Here is a 22,093-nt window from a genome sequence, read left to right as displayed (position 1 = left end):
GGAGCCGACCTTCCAGAATGATTGCCAGAGCAATGGACACAGTAGGCCACAGTGACCAGGGGAAGCAGCTGGCAAGGGTGGCCAAGTCTGTGGGACCCAGCAGCTGCATCTCAGCCTGCCTGCGGTCCATTTACATCACCAAGGAAGGCTCTGTGGTCCTGGCCCACCCCGCCTTACTCTGCACACTTTCCAATTCAGAACTTTTGCAGAGAAATGAATAGAAAAGTTGTGCCCCAGCTTGAGGGCACTAATGCTTGCTGGCTGCTTCTGTAAGTTGAAGCCTGGGTCTCTTTCTGTGTGCTGAGCTTAGACTAAGCCTACCACATGGGCCCCATTTCCCAGAACTGGCAGGCCACCCTATGTGGTAGATCCTAGTGTCCTGTCTCACAGATAATCCAGGTGTGAAGAAATGAGGTCATTAAGGCCACAACAGGGGCTGAGCTGGCCTTACAGTCAGCTCTGTGGTTCTCCATGTCCTGAGTTAGTTTGTCCTGGGCTGTCCCTAGGCGGTGCTCTGTTGCCCTTCCCAGCCTGTGCACATGTAGGCTGCCTGCCTGGCCTCCTCACCCCCCCACCCCAGCTGTCACTCCTCTCTAGACTTGACTCTCCTATGGTCTTCACAACTCAGAGGTACTTGAGCCCCCCAATCCTGGCACTCTCTCCACCTTACCATGGCGGGAGCTGGCTGGAAAGCATTGTCACTTGGTTTTTCCTTCATGACTCTCACAATGCTGTCCGGCTTATCTGAAGGCTGCTTGCCTCTCCTAGTGGACCATAAACGTCCTAAAGGCAGACGCTGGGGTCCACTAGCTCTCTGCTACAACCTCAGCTCTTCGTATATACAGCCTGTGGCATCCAGGAGCCTTCAGTGCTGTTCACTGAGTGAGCAAAGATGCAAACATACGTCACAGAAAAGAGCGGTCACAGGGAGACCACATGCCCACCTTGGGAAACTCATGTGTCTGAGCCTTTACATCCCAATAGTCATTAGTTTGTTGGCAGAGCCGGCGGCGTCATCTTGAGAGTGCCATGTGACAGGAGCAGTCCCTGAGCCTCTGGTCACACGTCTTTCCCTTCTCTTGCAGTGCTCCTGTACGTGAGGAAGGAGAACGATGATGTGTTCGACGCTCTGATGCTGAAGTCGCCCACGGTGAAGGGCCTGATGGAAGCGGTAAGCCGTGAGCTCCCTTCAGCCCCCAGAAGGCCTGCCCTGTTCACCTGGGCAGAACTTATTCAGTAAAAGGCAGCTACTAGGTGCCTCCAAAACCAGAGTCTGAAGGAAAATCTACCTCTGTGTCAGGGTCTATCAGCGTGTTAGATAGACTCTTGGAGTAACTGTCAAATTAATGTCTGCTTCAGACGGATCGCCCAGTCAGATGCTGTGGAGGACGGGTAACATGGGGCTTTCACTTATCTGTTTTCACAAAACCAAATTAGGTGCACATAGCTTCCAAATACATGCATGCCTTGTTGGCTACAGTGGTGTCTTCCATAGTGAAGGGAGGCCATGTTGGCCGTGGGAAGGCATGCTGCAGAGCTCCCACGGTTTGAGATGATACTCCTGTTGTCACCGCTGACGCAGAGCAAGGCTCGTAGCATGGCCTAGCATGCATGGGCTAGGGAAAGCTCTGTTTTACTCACCCAGTCTTCACTCAGCCTCGACTGTGCCACAGGTGTGAGCTGTGTTCTCACACTTGGTTCAGGCACAGCTGCACAGTAGAAGATACGGGTTTTACAGTGATGGGAGCACCAGCCGTGCTCTCGCCTCTCCCGGTGGACTGCTGGGACAACATTTGGACTTGTGGCAAACACTGCAGAATGTGAGGACATGCCTATGCGCAGGGCCACACAGTGCAGTCGCCTGCCCATCTCTTCCATTTGTATTTTCCTTAGTGGTAGAGGAGCCTCTGCCTCCTGAGTGCCAGGACTAAAGGCACCACTGGCTCTGATTTTTAAACCAATAAGAAAGAACAGCTCATGGTAAAATATGTTACAAATCAGTATTCCATTCTTTCTTACAGCTGGCATAGAAATTGTTCACTGTATGAACACAGAATATTTCATTTTTTTCATTTGTTCAGCTGGCGGGCCACTGTCTTTTTCCTCTCTGGGATGTGTTGTGAATGCATTGCTGTGTACGCTCATGGGCTACTTTTTGCTTGGACATCTGTTTCCAACTCTTTGGGAATATATACAGAGTAAAATTACACAAAGACACAAAGTGTCATCTATCCGATGAATCAGTTTATCAATAATATCCAGAATCAGTGACTTCCAAGTAGTTGCCTTGGGTTGGGAGCAGGAGGTAGAACCGCGCTCCGTACTTGGCCCCCACCCCCCACCCTCCCCCACCCTCCCCCCCCCCCCCCCCGAGGGATGCGGATGTGTTAGAATTGGAGAAAACAGCTGTGTAATATAGAGGATTGTCTATCTATCTGTAGTTCGTATTGATAATGAGGAAAAGTTAAAATAATGCGTAAGAACGTAGCCACTGTGGGTTTCATGCTGCCCCTGCGTTGGTGTTTCATGACTCCAGGTCCTTCTGAACAGAGCAGCAATGCCACCCTTCAGAAAGCACAGAAGGGGGCGGGGCTGGTAGTTTTTTGCTTGTCATGATTGGGGGGCCTGTTGATTTTTGTTCTATATAAAGCAGAGACAAACCTAGAAGTGAATGCAAGAAAGATTATGGAATATATCTCCTCTTCTTCCTCCTCTTCCTCCTCTTCTTCTTCTTGATTTTTTTTTTTTGAAACAGGTTTTCTCTGTGTAGCCTTGGCTGTCCTTGACTCTCTTTGTAGACCAGGCTGGCCTTGAACCCACAGAGACCCACCTGCCTCTGCCTCCCTGAGTGCTGGGATTACAGGTGTGTGCCACCTCGCTTGCATGAAATATAACCCTTCTAATGAACCACTATTTTTGTTGTTGTTTGTTTTGTTTTGTTTTGTTTTTTGAGACATGGTAACCACAGCTGGCCTGTAATTCACAGTGTAAACAACGCTGGCCTATGTAAGTTAGAGACCCACCTGCCTCTGCCTCTGGAGTGCCAGGACTAAAAGCACCACTGGCTCTGATTTTTAAACTGATAAGAAAGAACAGATACTAAAAAAGGCCTAGAAGGGATGAACCGAGATTTTTTTTAAATGACCTTAAAAGTGCTAAAGGATGGACAAATGGCCTGTAACAGCCTTTGTAATATTCAGTTTTCTCTGAACAGCATTGACCATCTTCATATCCTATCCTGGCTTTTAAGAGCAGATAAAAGTGGTGTTCATAGGTGTGTATGGAGGTTATTTCAAATGGCATTTTTTTTTTCTGAGACAGGGTTTCTCTGTGTAGCCTTGGCTGTCCTAGACTCACTTTGTAGACCAGGCTGGCCTTGAACTCACATCGACCCACCTGTTTCTGCCTTCCGAATGCTGGGATGAAAGGCCTGCGCCACCACGCCCGGCCCTCAAATGGCATGCTTAGTCCTTCCTGCTGGAGATAGTGTTTTGCTGAAGGTTGATCTTGATTCTTGTTTCAGCCTCCTGAGCATTGAGATTATGGGATGGTAAGAGGAATCCAGACCTAACCACTCCTAGAACAACCTGAGGGCTGGGTACCACAGATGCAGAACAGGTCTGAACTGCTGGGCTCTGTTGGGATGCTGCTTTTGGTCCTTGGTGTCTCTTTGTTTCCTTCTGTAACATCTGGCCTCTCTCACAAGCACTCTGCAGATGTGCTCACACTGGACCACTGTGGAGCCAAAGGCCACGCACGCACGCACGCACGTGCCCCAGCAGCAGCTTCCCTTGATCCCTGTCAAGGGGAGCTACCACACCTGCATTGTGGTAGATGGTGAATCAGGTGAGGTGGCCTTTGAGCTGGAAGCCTTGGAGAAGTCAGGTTCCCTCTGTGGCATCTCCCCTTCAACTCTAGGTTCCTTTAACCCTTTTGCTTCTGGAGTGTTTCAAGTGGGAAAGGTGGTCAGGAAGAGCCTTTCAGGGTCCTCAGGAGACGTGGGCTGGTAGTGAGCTGCACACTGAGTGCAGGGGCCTTAGGGGTGTCATGAAGACCTCAGGCTCTCCTGAAGGACTTCACCACGTGGTAAAGATGGTGTCTTTTGAAGAACACTAGATCTTGCTAATGTAGTTCTCTCTCTTTAAAAAGTGATATGTTTGTTTTTATTTTATGTGCGTTGGTACTCTGTTTGCATGTGCATCTGTGTGAGGGTGTGTAATCTCTTGGAGCTGGATTACAGACAGTTGTGAGCTGCCATGTGGGTGCTGGGAATGAACCTGGGGCCTCAGGAAGAACAGTCACTGCTCTTAACCGTTGAGCCATTTCTCCAGCCCCATTAATATAGTTCTATCCTGAATTTATTTGGGTCTCTGTGTGAGGTTATAAAACACTCAATGGGATGTGGATCCTCTGAGAACCAGGACATTTTATTACATTCACATTTACCAGTACACGGTTGTATGTATAATATATATATGTATATAATATACATATTAATGTTAATATGTACACCTGCATGTTATATGTACATATTAAATGAACACATAAATTATACATTGTCTCTCCATATCTAGAATTGGTTCCACAACCTTGTGTAACACCAAACTCCATGAGTGTTCAAGTCCAAGTCTTTTATATAAAGTAGCATATTTCTTTCTTTCTTTTTTTTAAAGATTTATTTATTATGTATAGAGTGCTCTGCTTGCATGCATGTCTGCACACCAGAAGAGGGCACTAGATCTCATTATAGATGGTTGTGAGCCACCACATGGTTGCTAGGACTTGAACTCAGGACTTCTGGAAGAGCAGTCAGTGCTCTTAACCTCTGAGCCATCTCTCCAGCCCCCGGCATATTTCTATATACTCTCTGCACATCCTCCTGTATGCTTTAAACCGTCCCTAGGTATGCTCCCCGTTAAATGTAAAAGCTATGTAAACATCATTGTTTAAGAAATAATGACAAAAAATCTGTACATATTTCTTACAAACACAACTTTTATGAAATACTTCTGATCTTTGGTCAGTTAAATTTGTGGGTGCTGTGCTTGCAGTTACAGAGGGCAGACTGTACGTACATACGTATGTATGTATGTACGTACATAGGTATGTATGGTAGTGGCATAAATATAGATGATGTGTGTTTGTGTGAAATAAGCCCACATACGTGAATGTGTAAACAGTACAGTTAGGTGGCCAGCATTACAGCTTTTGGCCTCAGAAAACTTATGTTCAAAATCTGGCAGTGTTCCTTACCAGCTCGGCAATGATTCTTAGCCTGCTTTTCATTCCTAAAATGGAAATAATATGATGGTCTGGCTCTCAGGGCCACTGATAGAACCAGGTGAGATAGGACCAGCAGGAGCCTCTCTGGCCCCAGCGAGCGGTGGTGATGGCCTTGGGTTTTTGGGTTTCGTTTTTGGTTTTGTTTTACTAAAGCTTTTGAGTAAGAACCAACACACAGTGCTGCCCAGGTTCTGGGTTCTCAAGCGCCCGTTGTCTAAAAAAGATGCAAAGTCATTTTGGATCGTATCCATTGTATCGCACCCTGCTCAAGTGAACCCTCTGCCAAGCGGAGGGCTGGGGGGACGTTGCCAGTGCCTCCTCCAAAGCTCCTGAGTCAGAGGAAGACATTTGCCCCCCAGGGATCCCAGCTCAGTGTCCCATAGAAAGCCAGCCCTCAAAACAAGATGGCAGTAGGATCCTTTGTGTTTTGTTTTGACTCAATTTCAGGAAAATGCTATCATTTAAAGCTCATTTATTTATTTATTTATTTATTTATTTATTTATTTATTTTTGTGACAACGAAAAGTGTCTTGCAGAAAAAGAGACTGAACAAGCGAGGAAAATACACCTCTGAAGGAAGCTTGCTTAGTTAAGACTCTTAAAGATGTCCAGTCATCTTTGTCGCTCTCACTTGATTTCCCGCAAGCAAAAACAGCCCCCGCTCCTTACTAGGAGCCCAGTAGGGCTTTACTTCTGTAAGTGGACTCATTAGAACCCTCACCTGGTTTCCAAGACACCATCTCAGCGCCCCAATCACAGCCTTTGCTTCCAGCCCCAACTCCGCCATGTTAGCTGCCATCAGATCTCCCAGGAGTGGCTGAGGAATGACATAACAGTAAGCTCCTTGCTGGACACCAGAGTCTGCACCCGTGACCTGCCATGTAGCCTCACTTGAACCCTGATTCTTCTCTCAGAGCTATTTCCGTGGAGTTGGGGGCGGGGAGCCTCTCATTATCCTTTATGGGGGGGACCAGATTCCCACAAATGCACTTTTGGTCACGGACAGTTTGGGAAGACCAACTACTGTCTCTGTTGAGGAAGGAAGTCTTCCAGAAGCAACAAACTCACCACTCCAAGAGTTAAACTCTGACCCCTGTGGGTCCCTGCGTGACCTGTACTTACTTCTAAGACAGGAGCACCACCTGCCTGGTAGAGTTCCCACTGCTTATTACATTTCTCGACGAGATTTTTGAAAGGATGGCCTCAGCATCTATAAGATGGAGCCATCAAAGGCATTAAATGACAGTATGAACACCCCTGTGGAGCAGATGGCAGACGCTGTGGGTAATGCACGAAGAATGGGCTGGCCTCCATACGGAGCCTGCGCCTGTTTCCCCTGACCAGACTCCCTGTCTTCAGCCATGTGTTTATGTACACTGGAGAATAAAGGGCCTTGAAGAAAGCCTTTCACTTATTTTATTGCAGTTCCTGGCCTTAGCATACAAGGTGTTAGATGTCGTTAACCGTTTTTGAACAGAGCAGTTTTAGCAGATTTCCCTTCCCTCATCGTCTCCCCAACTTACTGTCCCCATCTTCTCTGGTAACTTCCCTCAGTCTCTTTTTTCTTTCATGTCATATGTGTCTGTAGTGGTTTTTGTTTTTTTTTTTTTTAATTTTTCTTTACAGAAAATAATTACTGACAGTGGATGAAATGTGCTCCCACTCTTCCTTCAGATGTGAACTGATATTTGAGTCAGATGGTGGCCATATCAGACAGATTCGTGAACAGTTTGGGGCTGGCAACTGTTTCTGTCCCTCACACAGACTCTCAACAGCCTGTGAGCCAGGCTACGTGATGGGTGGGGTAGCTCTGTTAGCTGGAAGGCGGTAGGCTTACTTAAAAACACCAGCTGTGTGTTTCCGTGTGTAAGTGTGCATGTGGGCATGGACTGTGGCGTGAGTGGAGGTGAGGGGACAACCTTGAGGCCACTTGTCACACTCCTTGAGTGAGACAGGGCCGGTCTCTGATTTGCTGCAGCACACGCTGTGCCAGTAGATCCGTGGCAGCCTTGAGATGACATGTGGGCACGGCTGCATCCGGCTATACGTGTACTTTGTGTGATAGGCCCTTTGCCCGCTGAGCCCTAGTGTCCTCGGTGTGAACTGTTTCTTGAGACTGTTTCAGAGTTTGCCCGACTCTTACCACAAGCACAGGCAACAGCAAGTAGATCTTGGGGGACCACTTCAACCTCACTAGAGTCAAAGCGTGGCTGTCCTGAGTGTGACAGAAGGCCTAGCTTTATGAGAATTTGGTTTGCTCTCTTACCACAATAAAGAGAAATCGGGTTCTTATTAACCTGGGCCGAGTGGGGCTACTTTTCTGTGAGATGGATTGGAAGGTTTCCCCAGTCTGATGGCTCTGAACTGCTTTGTTTTACCTGGCAGGGAATCACTGTGTGTAAGATCTAGACCCACAGAAAAGGGGGGATGAGCTCAACAGGAGCCCGATGCCCCCGAGAGCCCGCCACCGCCAGGCAGCATTTGGAAGAAACAGACTCTTTTCACCGGTCATCTTGAGCCTCATGGCATTGAGGATTCCTTACATTATAATTAAGTTTTATATATCAGGGCCAAGTGTAATGGTGTCGGTAGGGTGTAACCTATTTATTTGTTTTGGTGGTTCAGATTGACTTTTACCTGGTGTCTTAGTTGGGGTCCTATTACTGTGAAGAGAGACCATAACCACGGCAACTCTTATAAAGGAAAGCATTTAATTAGAGTTTCAGAGGTTTAGTCCATTGTGGTTATGTTGGGAAGCCTGGTGACGTATGGGCAGACATGGTGCTGGAGAAGGAGCTGAGAGTTCTACATCTTGTTCCACAGGCAACAGGAGACTGAGCTTGAGCATCTGAGACCTCAACCCCTGTGCCCTCCCCCGCCCCCCTGCCCCCCCACAGTACCCCCCAGTGACACACTTCCTCCAACAAGGCCACACCTGCTCCAACAAGACCACACCTCCTAATAGTGCCACTTTCTTTGGGCCAAACATTTAAACACTGAGTTTATGGCTGAGAGCTTAGGGCGGCTCCCCCACTTTGGGAAGAGCTTGGGAAAAGAGGCACCTATCACTTCCAGCCTCAGTTTCCCTATCTGTAAAATGGCCATGATGCTATTTCCACCCCATGTTCACAGGAATATGACAAGTGTTAAATGAAAAAAGTGTCTGTGACAACACTCTGTTACAACCACCACACCCCAATAACCTTACAAAGAGTGAACTTTGATCCCTGAGCCTCATAGCTTGTTCTGGAGACCCGCAAAGCCACTCCTACCTCAGGGCCCTTGCCCGTGCCGTCCCTTCCGCCAGGGGTGCTCTTCTTCCATAGCTACATGGGTCACAGTGTACATGCTCACAGCCAGTTTCTCAGAGGGGCTTCCCAGGCCACTCGCCTGCTTTATTTTTTATTATCAACCTGGTGCCTTGGTCAGTTATTATTATCAACTTGTCACGATCCAGAGTGACCTAGGACGAGGGACCCTCAGCTGAAATATTGCCTCAGTCAGATTGGCCATTTCTAGTCTGAAAAGACTGTCCTGATTGATGATGGAAACGGGAGGGCGCAGCCCACTGTGTGCAGCACTGTCCCTAGGCAGGTGGGCCAGTTGAGGAAGAGCCGTCAGAAAACCAGTAAGCAGCTTTCTTTCTGTTTTCCGCTTTACTTCCTGCCCGAGTCCCTTGACTTCTCAGTGACAGACTGTTACTTGAAGTGCCAGCTGAAATACACTTTGTCCCTGAGTTGTTTTTGGTCAGGATGCTTTACCACTGCAACAGGAAAGCAAACCAGATCGCCTGACATAGCTGATGCTTGTTAGTGTTCCTTACGTCTTTTCTCCAGAAGGACGTGCAGTTCCGAGGTGTTGGTCTCTTGCCACTAGCTGCATGTCCTCAGACCCTTGGGCACAAATGTTTGTTGACTGTATTTGCCAAATGCAGAGTATGCCCTCCACCCCATGCTGAGTGCTGCAGGCTCCCTGCACACACTCTCTCATCGAATTATTTTTTTTTTAAGATTTATTTATTTATTATGTATACAGTGCTCTGCCTGCATATACACTGTAGATGGTTGTGAGCCACCCTGTGGTTGCTGGGAATTGAACTCAGGACCTCTGGAAGAGCAGTCAGTGCTCTTAAGCACTGAGCCACCTCTCCAGCCCCTCATTTAATTATGATCATACTCTTGTGAACATGGGATGGAAATAGCATCATTGCCATTTTCCAGACAGGGAAACTGAGGCTGGGAGAGATAGGTGCCTCTTTTCCCAAGCTCTTCCCAAAATGGTGGAGCCTCCGTAAGCTCTCTGCCAGCTTAAGTCCAGGTAGGCGGATGTCCGCATTGCAAGAAGAATAAACAGCCCAAGTCATACAGACAGTGAGAGGAAAGCAAGAAGCAACGAGAAACATTTGGGCAAAAGGTCGGATACACAGTGATGGCTCAGCCCGGGTGCTGAGTCCAGATCTGCGCCTCTCACTCAGGCAATTGCCCTGGGCAACTGAAATGTGACTGATAACGGCAGATGATGTTGCGAGCCTAAAGGCGAGGTGGAGATCATATTAGTCAGGACGTGCGATGCTTGAAGGTACACACTTGGGGTGAATAGATACACAGTTGCAGATGAGTGTAAGTGCTATGAGACCCAGCTTCCTCCAGGCTTGAAGGGGTTGGGGAAAGAGCCGAGGATGTTCTCAGTGAACCTAGCCAGTGTGTACAAGGAAAGAAAAAGGTTGCTGGGCCCAATTCATACCCCTCTTTTCCCGGTGCCCATGTGCCTGTATGCATGGCTGTGGCCACCTGTCCTCCCTGATTCTCCTTAGAGGTCATTAGTAGCTACTTTTCAAGTGTAGGCAAGCCAGAGTTCCTAGCTTTTCTGAGAGGCATGTTGAGGGACCGGTGCTGAACCACCTGTAACTCAAAGTGAGAGCCATCGTTTTTCACATTTGAATGCATGTGCCTGGAGCAGGCCCAGTGCATCCGGCGCTAGGGAAGTCCGTGTGATCTATGTAACGCCTGCCTGAAGGAGGGCACAGAGGATGCTGCTCAGAGTAGACGTCTACAGACCATCAGATTGGCAGCATCAAATCAGTGAGATTGCCCAACATCAGCAACACGTGTGTTGAGTTTAGACAGCTTGGAGAACACAAAGGACAAAAACAGCTGAGCACTCTGACTTGCTCACCAGGAGCTGACAGAGCTGTCCTGGTGGGCATTCGCCACCCAGAAGGAGGCGCTGCATAGTGCGTTTATCCAGCCTGGGCAGAAAGGTATGTGAGGGGCCCTAGCGGAGGGCTGGGTTCCTCCACACTGTGGCCTATGCAGTCTCACTCCTTAGTGGGGTCCCGACTTCTATAAAGCACGCCTCTCTCCTGGTGTGGAGGTGGGGAGCATCAGCTCAGTGCAGGTGTGTTTGCCTCCAAAAGTTCTCCACTGTTCTCCAGTGCAGGGCCACTCAGCCTCTTGCAGGCACCTGCTTCCGTGGCTCCTAGATCCTGCACGGGGCTCAGTTTCCTGTCACGTACTAGGACAGTCACATACTAGGACAGTTCCTTAACGGCCAGAAGCCTCAAGTGTCCTCGTGTGAGAAAGAGCTGAAAAGCCTAGGTACGTAGGTGCAGAGTCCGACACGCCTGGGCGTTAGACACACGCTACTTGTTCAGTCGATGCCTGCTGATGCAAGGGCTGTTACCGGCACTGCAGCTCTCCTTCCCAGAGGAGCAGAGTGGAAACTCCTGCTAGACAAGATGTGTAGTTCTGCCTTTTGTTAAGTGACTGATGAGCTGAAATGTTTCTGTTGATACTTTGGAACGTGGAGACTCTTAATTGCCGAAAAGAAGAGCCAGGAACGGATCTTCCTTTATTTTTCATTTGCAAGTGACAGTAACCAAAGGGAAAACAAGCCAAGTCTTGGGAGCCAACTGAGTGAGAGTAAGTGGGTGTGAAGCCTGCGGACTCCAGCCCCACCCCCCCACCTCATTCCCACCCCGTCCCCCCACCGCCAACCCCCAGCTCTCTCCCCCCACCTCCCCGCACATGCGGCAAGCACTGTGCAGAAAGGAGTGTGTGTCCAAGGCTTCCTACCCCTGTGTGCCATGGATGCCCTTTGGCACTTTGAACTCCATGGACTCTTTCAGAACATTGCTTTATAAGTATCTAAACTAAAACATAGAATTACAAAGAAAAGCAATGGCATTGTGCTAGGCAGGCACTAAGGCAGTAGAAAGCACCTGTGATGTAGGAATGGCCGCTCCTGTGCATCAGATACGATGTAGCACACGATACAAAGGATGAGCGCGATCAATGCTGTGGCACACATGCGCAATTCTTTTCTTTACGATTTAGCTTATTATTTTGTGTGTATGTTTGTGCACATCTGTGCCTAGTGTCGAGGAGGTAGTGAGCCTCCCTGTGGGTGCTGGGACTAGAACCCGGGTCCTTTGCAAGAAGAGCAAGTGCTCTTGACCACTGAGCCAACTCTCCAGCCTGCATGCAGAATCCGAACACACTGTGAATATACACGATCTCCATTGCTAACAAGCAGGCTAGTTGCTGCCGTGGGAAGGCATAGCCATGCAAGGCTCTAATGTGAGGCTAGTTTAAATATGGGTGTACGCCTGCCGTCCCATTGAGAAGCCCCTGCAGTGCCGGTGAACCTCAGATTAGGAAGCTGTGGTGTTGGCCAGCCGTGCTGGGGGCGTACGAAATAAAGTGAAAGCAGCTGCTCCCCAGCGGTTCCTGAGGACTAGTTCTGCTCACTGAGTGGTTCTAGACTCCAGGGAATGGGTGAGGAAGTGAGGTCACTCTGGAGAGCTCCATCATCCCCTCAGCAGGAACTAGATTCAATTCAGAGCCCAAGGGACAGAACTAGTCCACCTTACTGGGCTCTTTCCTCTCTTTCTGGGTCTCAGGCGTCCCGGGCTGCCTCCAGAACTTGCTCTGTGGGGGAGGTTGACCTTGAACATGTCATCCACCTGGAGTGCTAAGATTCTAAGCGTGCACTCACCCCACACCTGATTCTTGCTGTCCTGGGGATGAAACCCAGCCTTGTGTGCGCTGTAAGCACCCTATCAGCCTATCTAAAACTGACGTGGCTCCCTTTTGACTTGCCTGTGCAAATATGGACACCAGGAGCCTTGACCCATGGGGCCTCAGTGGGAGGAAGAGAGAAGAGAGGAGAAGCAGCGTAAAGAAGTATTTCTGAGCCAGGTGTGGTGGCGCATGGCTTTAATCCCAGCACTCGGGAGGCAGAGGCAGACGGATCTCTGTGAGTTCGAGGCCAGCCTGGTCTACAAAGCAAGTCCAGGACAACCAAGGCTACGCAGAGAAACCGTCTTGAAAACCCAAAGGAAAAAAAAAAACCAAAAAACAAAACAAAACAAAACAAAACCAAACAACAACAACAAAAAAACAAAAACAAAAAAAAAAAAGAAAAGAAAAAGAAGAAGTATTTCTGAGAGGCTAAACATTTTTGATTAACTTCTTGAGTTTTCAATTCTCATCTTATTGGATTATGGTCCAGTTGTTTTTGTTACCTACCACAGGATAGGGTCTGTTTGGGAGATGCACTATGTATCTGTGTATGCATTTTATTATATGAACTAGATCGGCCATGTTCTGATTTATCAACTAGATTGCTCCGATTCTGAATTAAGTAAGTTTTCCACCGCGCAGGGTTCTTTGCGAGGTTCCCTTGTGTCTGCGATGATGTCTGTCCTGGTGCAGGTGTTGGGGACACAGCTGTGTGTCCGAGGTGCATTTCCCTTGGCGTGTGTGTCGGGACATCAGGCTGCTGCTCATCCGTTTCTCATTTTATCTGCCCGGTCTTGTCCAACAAGAGTTCTGTCAGTTGTCTTTGCTGCCTCCAGGCTCCTGCTAGAAATGTTTATTTTCCCGTGTGTTTACATGGTCTGTGTAGAGATAGGGGAAGAACCTGCAAAGTGTCAGAGCTCTTGCCTTCCACCTCGCAGTTTCTGGGGGTTGAGCTCAGGGCGTCAGGGTTCGTGGCAAAGGCTTTACGCGCTACGCCATCTCACTGGCCAACAAGTGTATTGTTTCTGTTTCTTGTTTTTTTAAGTTTTTGTTCATTGGGGCTTACTGTGGCTGTGGGGAAACCTCATCAGGACCACCAGTGGTGTGCCCCAGGCTGGCAGGAGACTGGGGAAACCTCATCAGGGCCACCAGTGGGATGCCCCAGGCAGGCAGGAAGCTGCTTGTATAATCTCCCTTTTCCATCCTATCTCTCTGTCCTCAACCCAGACGTCTTGTTTCCAGGCAGTATGGCAAAGAGTGCTCTCTGCCCCGTGGCAGGGGTAGGAGAGAAACCTAGGGTTCTCTGGAACAAACATCTCTCAGGGTCTCTGCTCTCCCCTAGGGCTCCTCCGTCCTTTTCTAGCCTCTGCTGCCTGTTTTAAGTCTGGTCCCAAACCTCACCTGCCTCAGCTGCCTGGGAGCCATCTTTCTAGAATATATCTCTCAGCTCTTGCCACTTTGTATTTAGAAGCCTGGAAGGGGGGGAAAAAAAGTACTACAGAATTATCAAAGCAAAAGGAGCTTGAATCTGATCATTTATCAATGGTGGCTTCCATTAGTAGATTATCAATGGTAGCTTCCATTAGTAGATTTCTTTGTCATTTATATATTTTCTGTACATTTAAACATATGTAAAAGTTAAAAATGCAGACAAGATTACATTATAGAGATAAATTTTCACACATTTAATATGTTAACATTTTTAAAAGCATAAATGAAGAACATATCAAGATATTTAGTGAATATTTGCTACGAAGTTTCCTCTGTTATGAACAGGTATGCTCTGAACGTCTTGGAGTATGAGAGTATTTCTGTATGTCAGGTTACTAGACATGGAGTCTATGGGTCAGAGCAAATACGCTTTTTAAAAGCTACGCTTCTGCCAGACTTCTTTCCAGGAGGCTGAGGGTCATTGTTCCATGTATAGACCCTGGACACTGCTGTTGCTCATGCTCTGACCAACGTTAGATTGTGACTTCTGTTTTGTCTAGTTTTGGGTAGATTTTTCATGTGTCAGTGTGTCTGCCATGTGTGTGCAGGTACTTATGGGGGCCAAAAGAGGGCGTCAGATCACTAGGAGCTATGAGCCAAAAGCAGAAAATGCTTTATCCTGCTGAGCGGTCTCTCATTTGCTTTTTTATAGTTAAAAATTAAAAGTTCTATCCTACCATTGTTTTCATTTGAAAATTTTAAATAAAAGTGTAGTGCAGTTGTCATGCGCTTACTGCCCAGTTATATTCTTCTTCTATGCAGTGCTCCGTTTGGTGTGTTTTCTCCCCTGCCCTGTTCCCCATCTGAGTTCTTTTTAGTGAAGAAGTTTGCTCTGCGGTCTGTCATTTGTATTTTAAAATGCTACCCAGTATGTTGTTTTTCTTTGTGGTTTGTTTCATTTACTGGTATTTTATAATTCCACATTGTTATTAATATTTAACTTTGTTTTGCGCAGGTTCATGTCTCCCTAGAGAAACTATACTTTAGCTAGGTGTGGTGATGCACGCCTTTATTTCCAGCACTCGGGAGGCAGAGGCAGGCAGATCTCTGGGAGTTCTAGGCCAAACTGTTCTACAAAAACAGTCCAAGACAGCCAAGGCTATACAGAGAAACCCTGTCTCAACACACCAAAAACCTAAATAAATAAATAAATAAATAAATAAATAAATAAGTAAATTAGTTATACAATTAACTTTCTTCTCCTTCTTCTTCTTCTTCTTCTTCTTCTTCTTCTTCTTCTTCTTCTTCTTCTTCTTCTTCTTCTTCTTCTTCAATTTATATGAGTACACTGTCTTCATGCACACCAGAAGAGGGCATCGGATCCTATTATAGATGGTTGTGAGGACCAGGTGGTTGCTGGGAATTGAACTCAGGACCTCTGGAAGAGCAGTGCTCTTAACCGCTGAGCCATTTCTCCAGTCCAAATTAACTCATGTTTGTTGGTTTTTTTTTTTTCCTGTACTTTCATGGTCTCGGTGGTTGGTGGTCTCATCTTTCATATATAAATCTTTTATCCACTTGGATCTTTTTTCTCACTTACTTATTGAGGTTGTTTTGGAGTGCACTATGTAGCTCGTGCTGGTGTTCACAGGCTCCTGCCTTAGTGCTGGGATTACAGGTGTGCGCTACTACACCTGGCTCACTTGAAATCCGTATTGATGTATGCCTACCTATCTAATCCCACATCGTGATTAGAATTTTTTTATGGGACCAGAAATGCTGAGTGATTTAAGATCTGTCCAAAGAGCCAGGCGTATGGCGTGTAGCTGGGTGTGGTGATGCACGCCTTTAATCTCAGCACTTGGGAGGCAGAGGCAGGAGGATCTCTGTGAGTTTGAGGACAGCCAAGGCTACACAGAGAAACCCTGTCTTGAGGGGGAAAATAAAAAAGGTCTCTCCAAAGGGAGAATCAAAACTGGGGTGGCCTTGGATATAAACCCTGCGACACACTGCACAGACTCTGGGGTTGTTTCTTTTCCTCTTCCTGTGATGGCAGGACGAAGACATCGGAGGGCATCGCCAGTGAGGGGGTGGCCCTGTTGGTTGCTACCTGGGGTCTGGGCTCTGTTCACTTCTCAGAACCTCATTTTGCTGATCTATAAAGCAAGTGGCTTGGTTTGAATGCTCTGAGGAGGTCATTCTGGGAAACTGAGGCGGAGCTGGAATGTTCTGCGTTGCTTCCACTTGTGTCCCTGCTCTCTGCTGACCTGCTTCCCTCTTGTTCCTGTTTCAGCTGTCTGAGAAGTATGGGCTGCCAGTGGAAAAGATCACAAAGCTTTACAAGAAGAGCAAAAAGGGGTAAGAAAGAAGCTAGCTCAGCCAGCTGCTCTGTCTGCGAGGGGCATTTTAACAATGGCTTTATCTTTTGTTACATCCGTGGTCCATGATTTTAAAGGTGGCCTTATCTTTTGTTACATCCATGGTCCATGATTTTTAAGGTGGCCTTATCTTTTGTTACCTACGTGGTCCATGATTTTTAAGGTGGTTTTATCTTTTGTTACCTCTGTGGTCCATGATTTTTGAGGTGGCTTTATCTTTTGTTATATGCCAGTGTTGGAGGTAGGGAGCCACACAGTGCATTTCTTACCTGTCACCTGAGCTGCTTTCACTCAATGACAGCATTATAAACAGATGAGAGTGGTCTAGAGGTGGTGGGGGCATTGAGGAAGATGAGCTAAAAGAACCAGTTTACACACTAGGGACAAAAATTAGTTGAGGCTATAGGAAACTATTAATGAAATCTCAAATGGTCATTGGACCTGCTCACCCACATTGCTAGGTACAGTCAGTCCTTCCTGGCTGGGTGGCCAGGAGGCTCTGGGTTCCCGCTCAGGGCCTCATTTGATTCTCATAATCAGTAATATGAGTTTACTGATGAGGAAATGCTACAGTGTTCTGCCCCAGGTCTGACTTCAAGAAACAGACCACAGATTCAAGGTGTAGGGGCGGTTAAGGTGGGGTTTGTCATCAGCCCCAAGGCTCACATGCTTCACTCAGCTCTGCCCCTTTCAAGGCTTTTCTAAGGCTTCCTCTTGGAGAGTAGGTGCCTTTACGGTCTTCACTGGACCCTTTTCATGAAGAAGACGTGACCTGGAGCTCTCAGGCTCTCTGAATCTGGACCTCTCCGCTCACTGAGCTGCAAACTTGAGCCCTTGTTGGAAACGCAATGCACGTGTGCTGCAACTTTTTCCAAGGTCAATGCAGTAGGCTGGCCTACTACTTTGAAAGACTCCTCAAGTCTTGCTGGCTAGAGAGCCTCAATGTGGCCAAACAGCACTGGGGCCGGAAACTCCTATGCACAAGGCTTTTCTCCTAACAACAACCTGCTAGGTATGGGTGGTTCTTCTTTTTGTGAAAACAAACAGAAGCTATGACATACTGCCCGATGACACCGCCATAAAGTGATCCAGGCATCTGCAAATGAGACACGCTCAGGCATTTCTCCATCACAGATAGAGGTACTGCAAGGGACCCCTTACTGGTTAAGAGCACGCATTGTTCTTCCACAGGACCCTGGTTCAGTTCTCAGCTCTCAGCACCCACCTGGCGGCTCACAGCCATCTGCAATCTCGTCTTAGGTGACTCAATGCCCTCTTCAGAACTCCCAGAGTACCATGCGCACATACAGTACACATACATAAATTCAGGCAAAACACTTGCATAGAAAACAAAAGTAAAATACACCACAGACTCCAGAAGTTGGTTTTCTTGACTCCAAAAGGCCTTGGAGTAGGCAGGGCCAGGAGAGGTGGATAGCTTGGGGGTGAGGCAAAGCCAGTTTCACACCCTGCTCAGGTGTTCATTAGCTGAGTGTACTTGGGGGATCCAGGGACCTTGCTGAGTTGGGTTTTTGATTTTGTTTTTCATTTGTTTGTTCGTTTTTTGAGACAGGGTTTCTCTATGAAGCCTTGGCTGTCCTGGACTCTCTGTGTAGATCAGGCTGGGAACTCACAGAGACCCATCTGCCTCTGCCTCCTCGAGGTGGGCCACCGCACCCACCTCAGTGTTCTTTCTTACTTGCAAAGTACTGATGATAAACCTTGTCTTTAAAATTGCTGTGGAGCCCGTGTGCACCATCTTTAACTCGACATACATATCCAGCCAAGGGCAGCTGAGGTTCATAATGAAAATACTTAAGGGCCTGTTTGGGCTGTGATTCACAAGTAGCTTGAAGGCTGCTCTCGCACGGACCCCTCTGCTCACTGGTCTTGTTTCTTACCCCCCCCCCATCGCCCCCCCCCCCATCTCACCCCAACTATGGCAGCATCCTGGTCAACATGGACGACAACATCATTGAGCACTATTCAAACGAGGACACCTTCATCCTCAACATGGAGAGCATGGTGGAGGGCTTCAAGATCACACTCATGGAGATCTGAGCCCCTGGGCACGTGTCCGCTCCATAGGAGCTTTTGGTGCACTCCTTCCGGCGTGAGACGGGGTCCCCGCAGCCCCAGAACCTGGAGACCCCTTCTCACCCACCTCACGTGACTGTTACAAGACTGCTGGGAAGGGGGCGGGGCCTAAGGCCCAGTGATAGCTGGTCTGTAGGGTCGGCCGACTCTTCCACTTGCTCTGAGCTGACGCTTGAGCCCTCGGCAAATTTCTTTGAGCCCGTCAGGCCCTTATTTATTGTCCATTCTCCCCCCCCACCCCCACCCGCCACCCCCTACAAGAATCTGGAGTCCAGGCCCTCCAGGACTTTACAGGTTACCAGTAGCTCCACGGGAGACAGGAAGCACAGCCAGTCCACTCATCTCAAAGAGCCTGGGGAACTGGTGTGTCTCTTTTCTTCCCTCCCCACATTTCTTGGGTGGATGGACAAGATGAACGAGCTGCTGCTGCTTGGTGCCGTCTTCGTGGGGGGCAGGGGTAAGGAGGATGGCGGTTTATTGCCGCAAACCTTCAAATTGTTCTGAGCAAGGTCATTTTTTGCTTAAATACCTCCAGGGGATCTCAGCAAATAGCCACTGGGCCTTGTACAGGAAGACATTCTGCTACCATGTCAGTAATAAGGGGCACAAAGTCTGCCTGACAGCCATGTACATAATTTGTACATAATATTGCAATAATATATTCTACCTGTGGTGTGCGGGAGAGTTTACTGCCATTGGGCTGGAGGGGGCACATCTGCAGACTCAGCATTCTGCTCTATCCGAGAGGAGGCTAGGGAAGAGGACTCTGGGGGTGTCACGTGACTGTGGTGAATGCCAAGATGGACTTGTCATTGGGCCATGCCTGAGGACTTGTTTCCCCAGATGGAGCCGTCTCTCCTCAAACATCTCCCTCGCGGCCATGGCATCTTATCTCATGGTGATACGTTGTCTAAGCGCGTCGTTGGACCTGTTTGGAAAAGGCCATATGACCAGCGCCTCCTTTAGCTTTGGTGCGGGACACCTCTGGAGCTTTGTGCAAAGTTTCTACAGGGATTTACACTGGGGCCCTGTCGCTGGGACCTGCTGCAGAACTGCTTGGCCGACATGCGCATCCCCGGAACTGCTTGACCGACATGCGCATCCCGAAACTGCTCGGCCAACATGCGGATCCAGAAACTGCTTGGCTGACATGCGGATCCTGGACACTGCAGTGCCTCACAGTTCACAAGCTCGGCCTTCATCTCAAGTGGCCCCTCTGAAAACCCAACTGCACCTTTGCGAAGTGAGCCAGCAGCTCGGCTGGGCTGTGAACAGCGGACATTGCTTCCCTTTGCTTCTGCAGACCGGAAGAGGTAAGGCTGTCCATCCTGTCTGTGGAGAGCGTGGGAGCCCTGGCGTTTCTGAAACCAGCTTTGGGAAGCCAGCTGGCCCGTCTCCTTGCCCTTGGGAGGGGTCAAGAGGAAATGGCTTCCGTGAACAGTCACTGTAGTGTAAGGATTTGTATGTGCCTCCATGGGCTGAGCACTAGTTTGGGTAACCAGGCGCATCCCACCCCAGAGCATTCGTGGAAAGGTCCAAATTTGTCTATGAAGCACTTTGATGTCTTCCCTGAGACTCTGGCCCACGGCTCCTGCCTTCCTGCCCCATCTGCCTCTGAGGCCCGGCACAGCTGAGGCTGACACTAACCCAGCTATTGCTCTCCAAAGCTGCAGAGAAATCGAATGCTTGGAGTATAGGTGTCATAACCAAAAGGACCCCAAAGAATAGCAGGGGGCACCTTTCTGAGAGCCCACCGGACTCCTGATCCCCCATTGTGCTGCCAAAGGTTTGCATCCTGGGCTCAGCTCTGTCCCTGTCCTCTCCTCCACTCCAAATGCCACTCCTTGAACCAGCATCTTGAGGACCCTCCAGAGTACTCGTGGGTCTCTGATCTAAGACAGACAAACTCAGTGTTGGGAATACACGCTCTGTGCGTTTCCCGTGCTACAGCCTTTGGGCTTAGCACCAACCATGATTGGCAGATCCGAGAGGCAGTCTCAAGGCTTCCAGGGGGAGGGAGACCGATCTGTAGCAACCGGATAGGCTATCTTCTCTCCAGGCTCTCTGGGAAGCTGTGGGTCGCAGAGGACAAGGCACAGATGGCTTTGCCTTTGTCCAGAGTCACTACAGTTCTTGGGATAGCCGTCTCCAAGGGATGTGAATCCACAAAAGAGTGGCACGGTGTCAGGTCTGCTGGTGGACTTTCGAGCATCTGCCCCGCTGTGTTGGCAGAGCTTTGCTGAGCATCAGTCCCTGAATAAAATCACTCCAGCAAGCTAGAAAAGCTTGCCTCGCTTTTGTCCCCCAAGTTAATCTCACGCAAATAAAGACCATATATTTTGGTAATCCATGAAAGACGGGGGACACATGAAGCAGGTGTTTTTACATTCTGTGTCTCCACACATCGTTGAAATTTCCGTGGTGTTTAAGAATTGGAACCAACAGAAAAATATATGGTGGGCTGCCATTTTGAAATAGGTTCCTAAAAGACTAAGGCATGTCCCAATGCAGAAACCCAAGATGCATGAAATGAGTTAAAACATTTATTTTCCTTCACATTTACCAGTCATGAGAACGCAACAGGAAAGGAGGATTTGTGCCAAATTCTAAGAATGGCCCTTTCTGAAAGACAAGCCAGAGGAGACTGATGTGTACAATCTGCTCCCACATTAAAAAAAAAAAAAGTAACTGTAACTTAATGGTTTTGTAAATGGGAGAGGGGGAATCTATAAACTATAAATATGTTATTTTATTTTTTGTACATTTTTAAGAAGAAAAAAATAAATATTCACAACATGAGTCAAACAGCTGCCTGCTGCTCTCTTGTGTGGTGACTGCTGGCTCTCTGCCTGCCGAGACGGAGTCTGCAGCCTGGGCTCTGGGCTGTTCTGCCCTTTCAGGTCCTGCTTACAATGAAGACTTTCTCTTCCAATATCCCCCTGACCCCCCACCAGGCTTCTATGAGAAGAGGGCCAAAAGGCAACAAGAGGTCTCCAGTGTGGCTCTGGACCGCTCCCAGCACAGCTGCTCTTGTCCGGTCCCTCAGGTGGGTTCTGTCCGCTCCCTTCTCCCTGGCACTGTTGGATTCTTTCTGTTTGATTATGGAGAGGCTAAAACCACATGCTCATGCGTCAATCCTATCTCCACACTTTCTGACCCTCGGAAACCCATACTGGGGCTCCTGTGGTTCCCACCGCTCCAGCTGGTGTCGTCAGTGACCTCCCAAGAGCATCTGTTCCAGCGAGTAGCACACTAATGTTCTCCCAGCACTTCTCTCTCGAGGCACAGCCCTAAAATCTCAAAAAAGCCTTCCCTGGCCTATTTCAACCGCAGTGGGATCCCTGCCCTTTGTGCTCCTGTCAGGACTAGGGGAAGAGTAGACCTGACGTGGGGGGCATTTATTATGGAACCTCCTGAAAAGATCATGGGATTAGAAATGGGCCGTGCTCTTTTTTTTTTTTTTTTAATCCCTACCCATGTCCTTCCCCCTCCTTGGGTCTGTCCGTTCTTCACATCTGCCTGAATGGGTTGTTCGGGGCGACAGTGTGAGTGGTCAGCACATCTCTCTCTTTCCTTGTGGACATCAGAGCGAGCTGTGGGTATCCATCCCCCTCCACCCAGGCTCCTGAACCTCCGTGGGCCACACTCCATTTGTTTCCAAGGGTTCTTCAGCCCCGCGCTTCTCTAGGCCTCTCTAGAAGTAGGCGCATGGTTAACACTGGGAAATCAGGAATTTGAGCAAAGACAGTGGGGGGCCCCGAAACAGAAATGATCGGAGACATGTGCTGAGAAGACACTGAGGGTGAGCATCCCCCTGTGATCACTGGGCATCGAACACCCTTTATGCACCACTTGGGAAGGAACATTTCTGATCTCCCCTTG

At 48.5% G+C, this 22,093-nt stretch overlaps 1 protein-coding gene across 3 annotated transcripts in view; it reads left to right on the top strand.

Annotated features, from left to right (window-relative positions):
- GRHL2 (grainyhead like transcription factor 2) overlaps positions 1 to 21,016 on the top strand; it is a 141,032-nt gene extending 120,016 nt beyond the window's left edge. For all 3 annotated transcript variants that reach the window (XM_084747942.1, XM_084747941.1, XM_084747943.1), the window contains 3 exons: positions 1,086 to 1,171; positions 16,030 to 16,094; positions 18,061 to 21,016. In XM_084747942.1, coding sequence (XP_084604068.1) covers positions 1,086 to 1,171; positions 16,030 to 16,094; positions 18,061 to 18,175 — 266 coding nt within the window. In that variant the 3' untranslated portion in view covers positions 18,176 to 21,016. The remainder of the gene's footprint in view (positions 1 to 1,085; positions 1,172 to 16,029; positions 16,095 to 18,060) is intronic.
- Positions 21,017 to 22,093: the final 1,077 nt, after the last annotated feature.

This window comes from Acomys minous (genome assembly GCF_964271855.1).
Source record: "Acomys minous genome assembly, chromosome: 12".
NCBI lineage: Eukaryota > Metazoa > Chordata > Mammalia > Rodentia > Muridae > Acomys > Acomys minous.
This window is presented reverse-complemented; position numbering and strand designations above follow the sequence as displayed.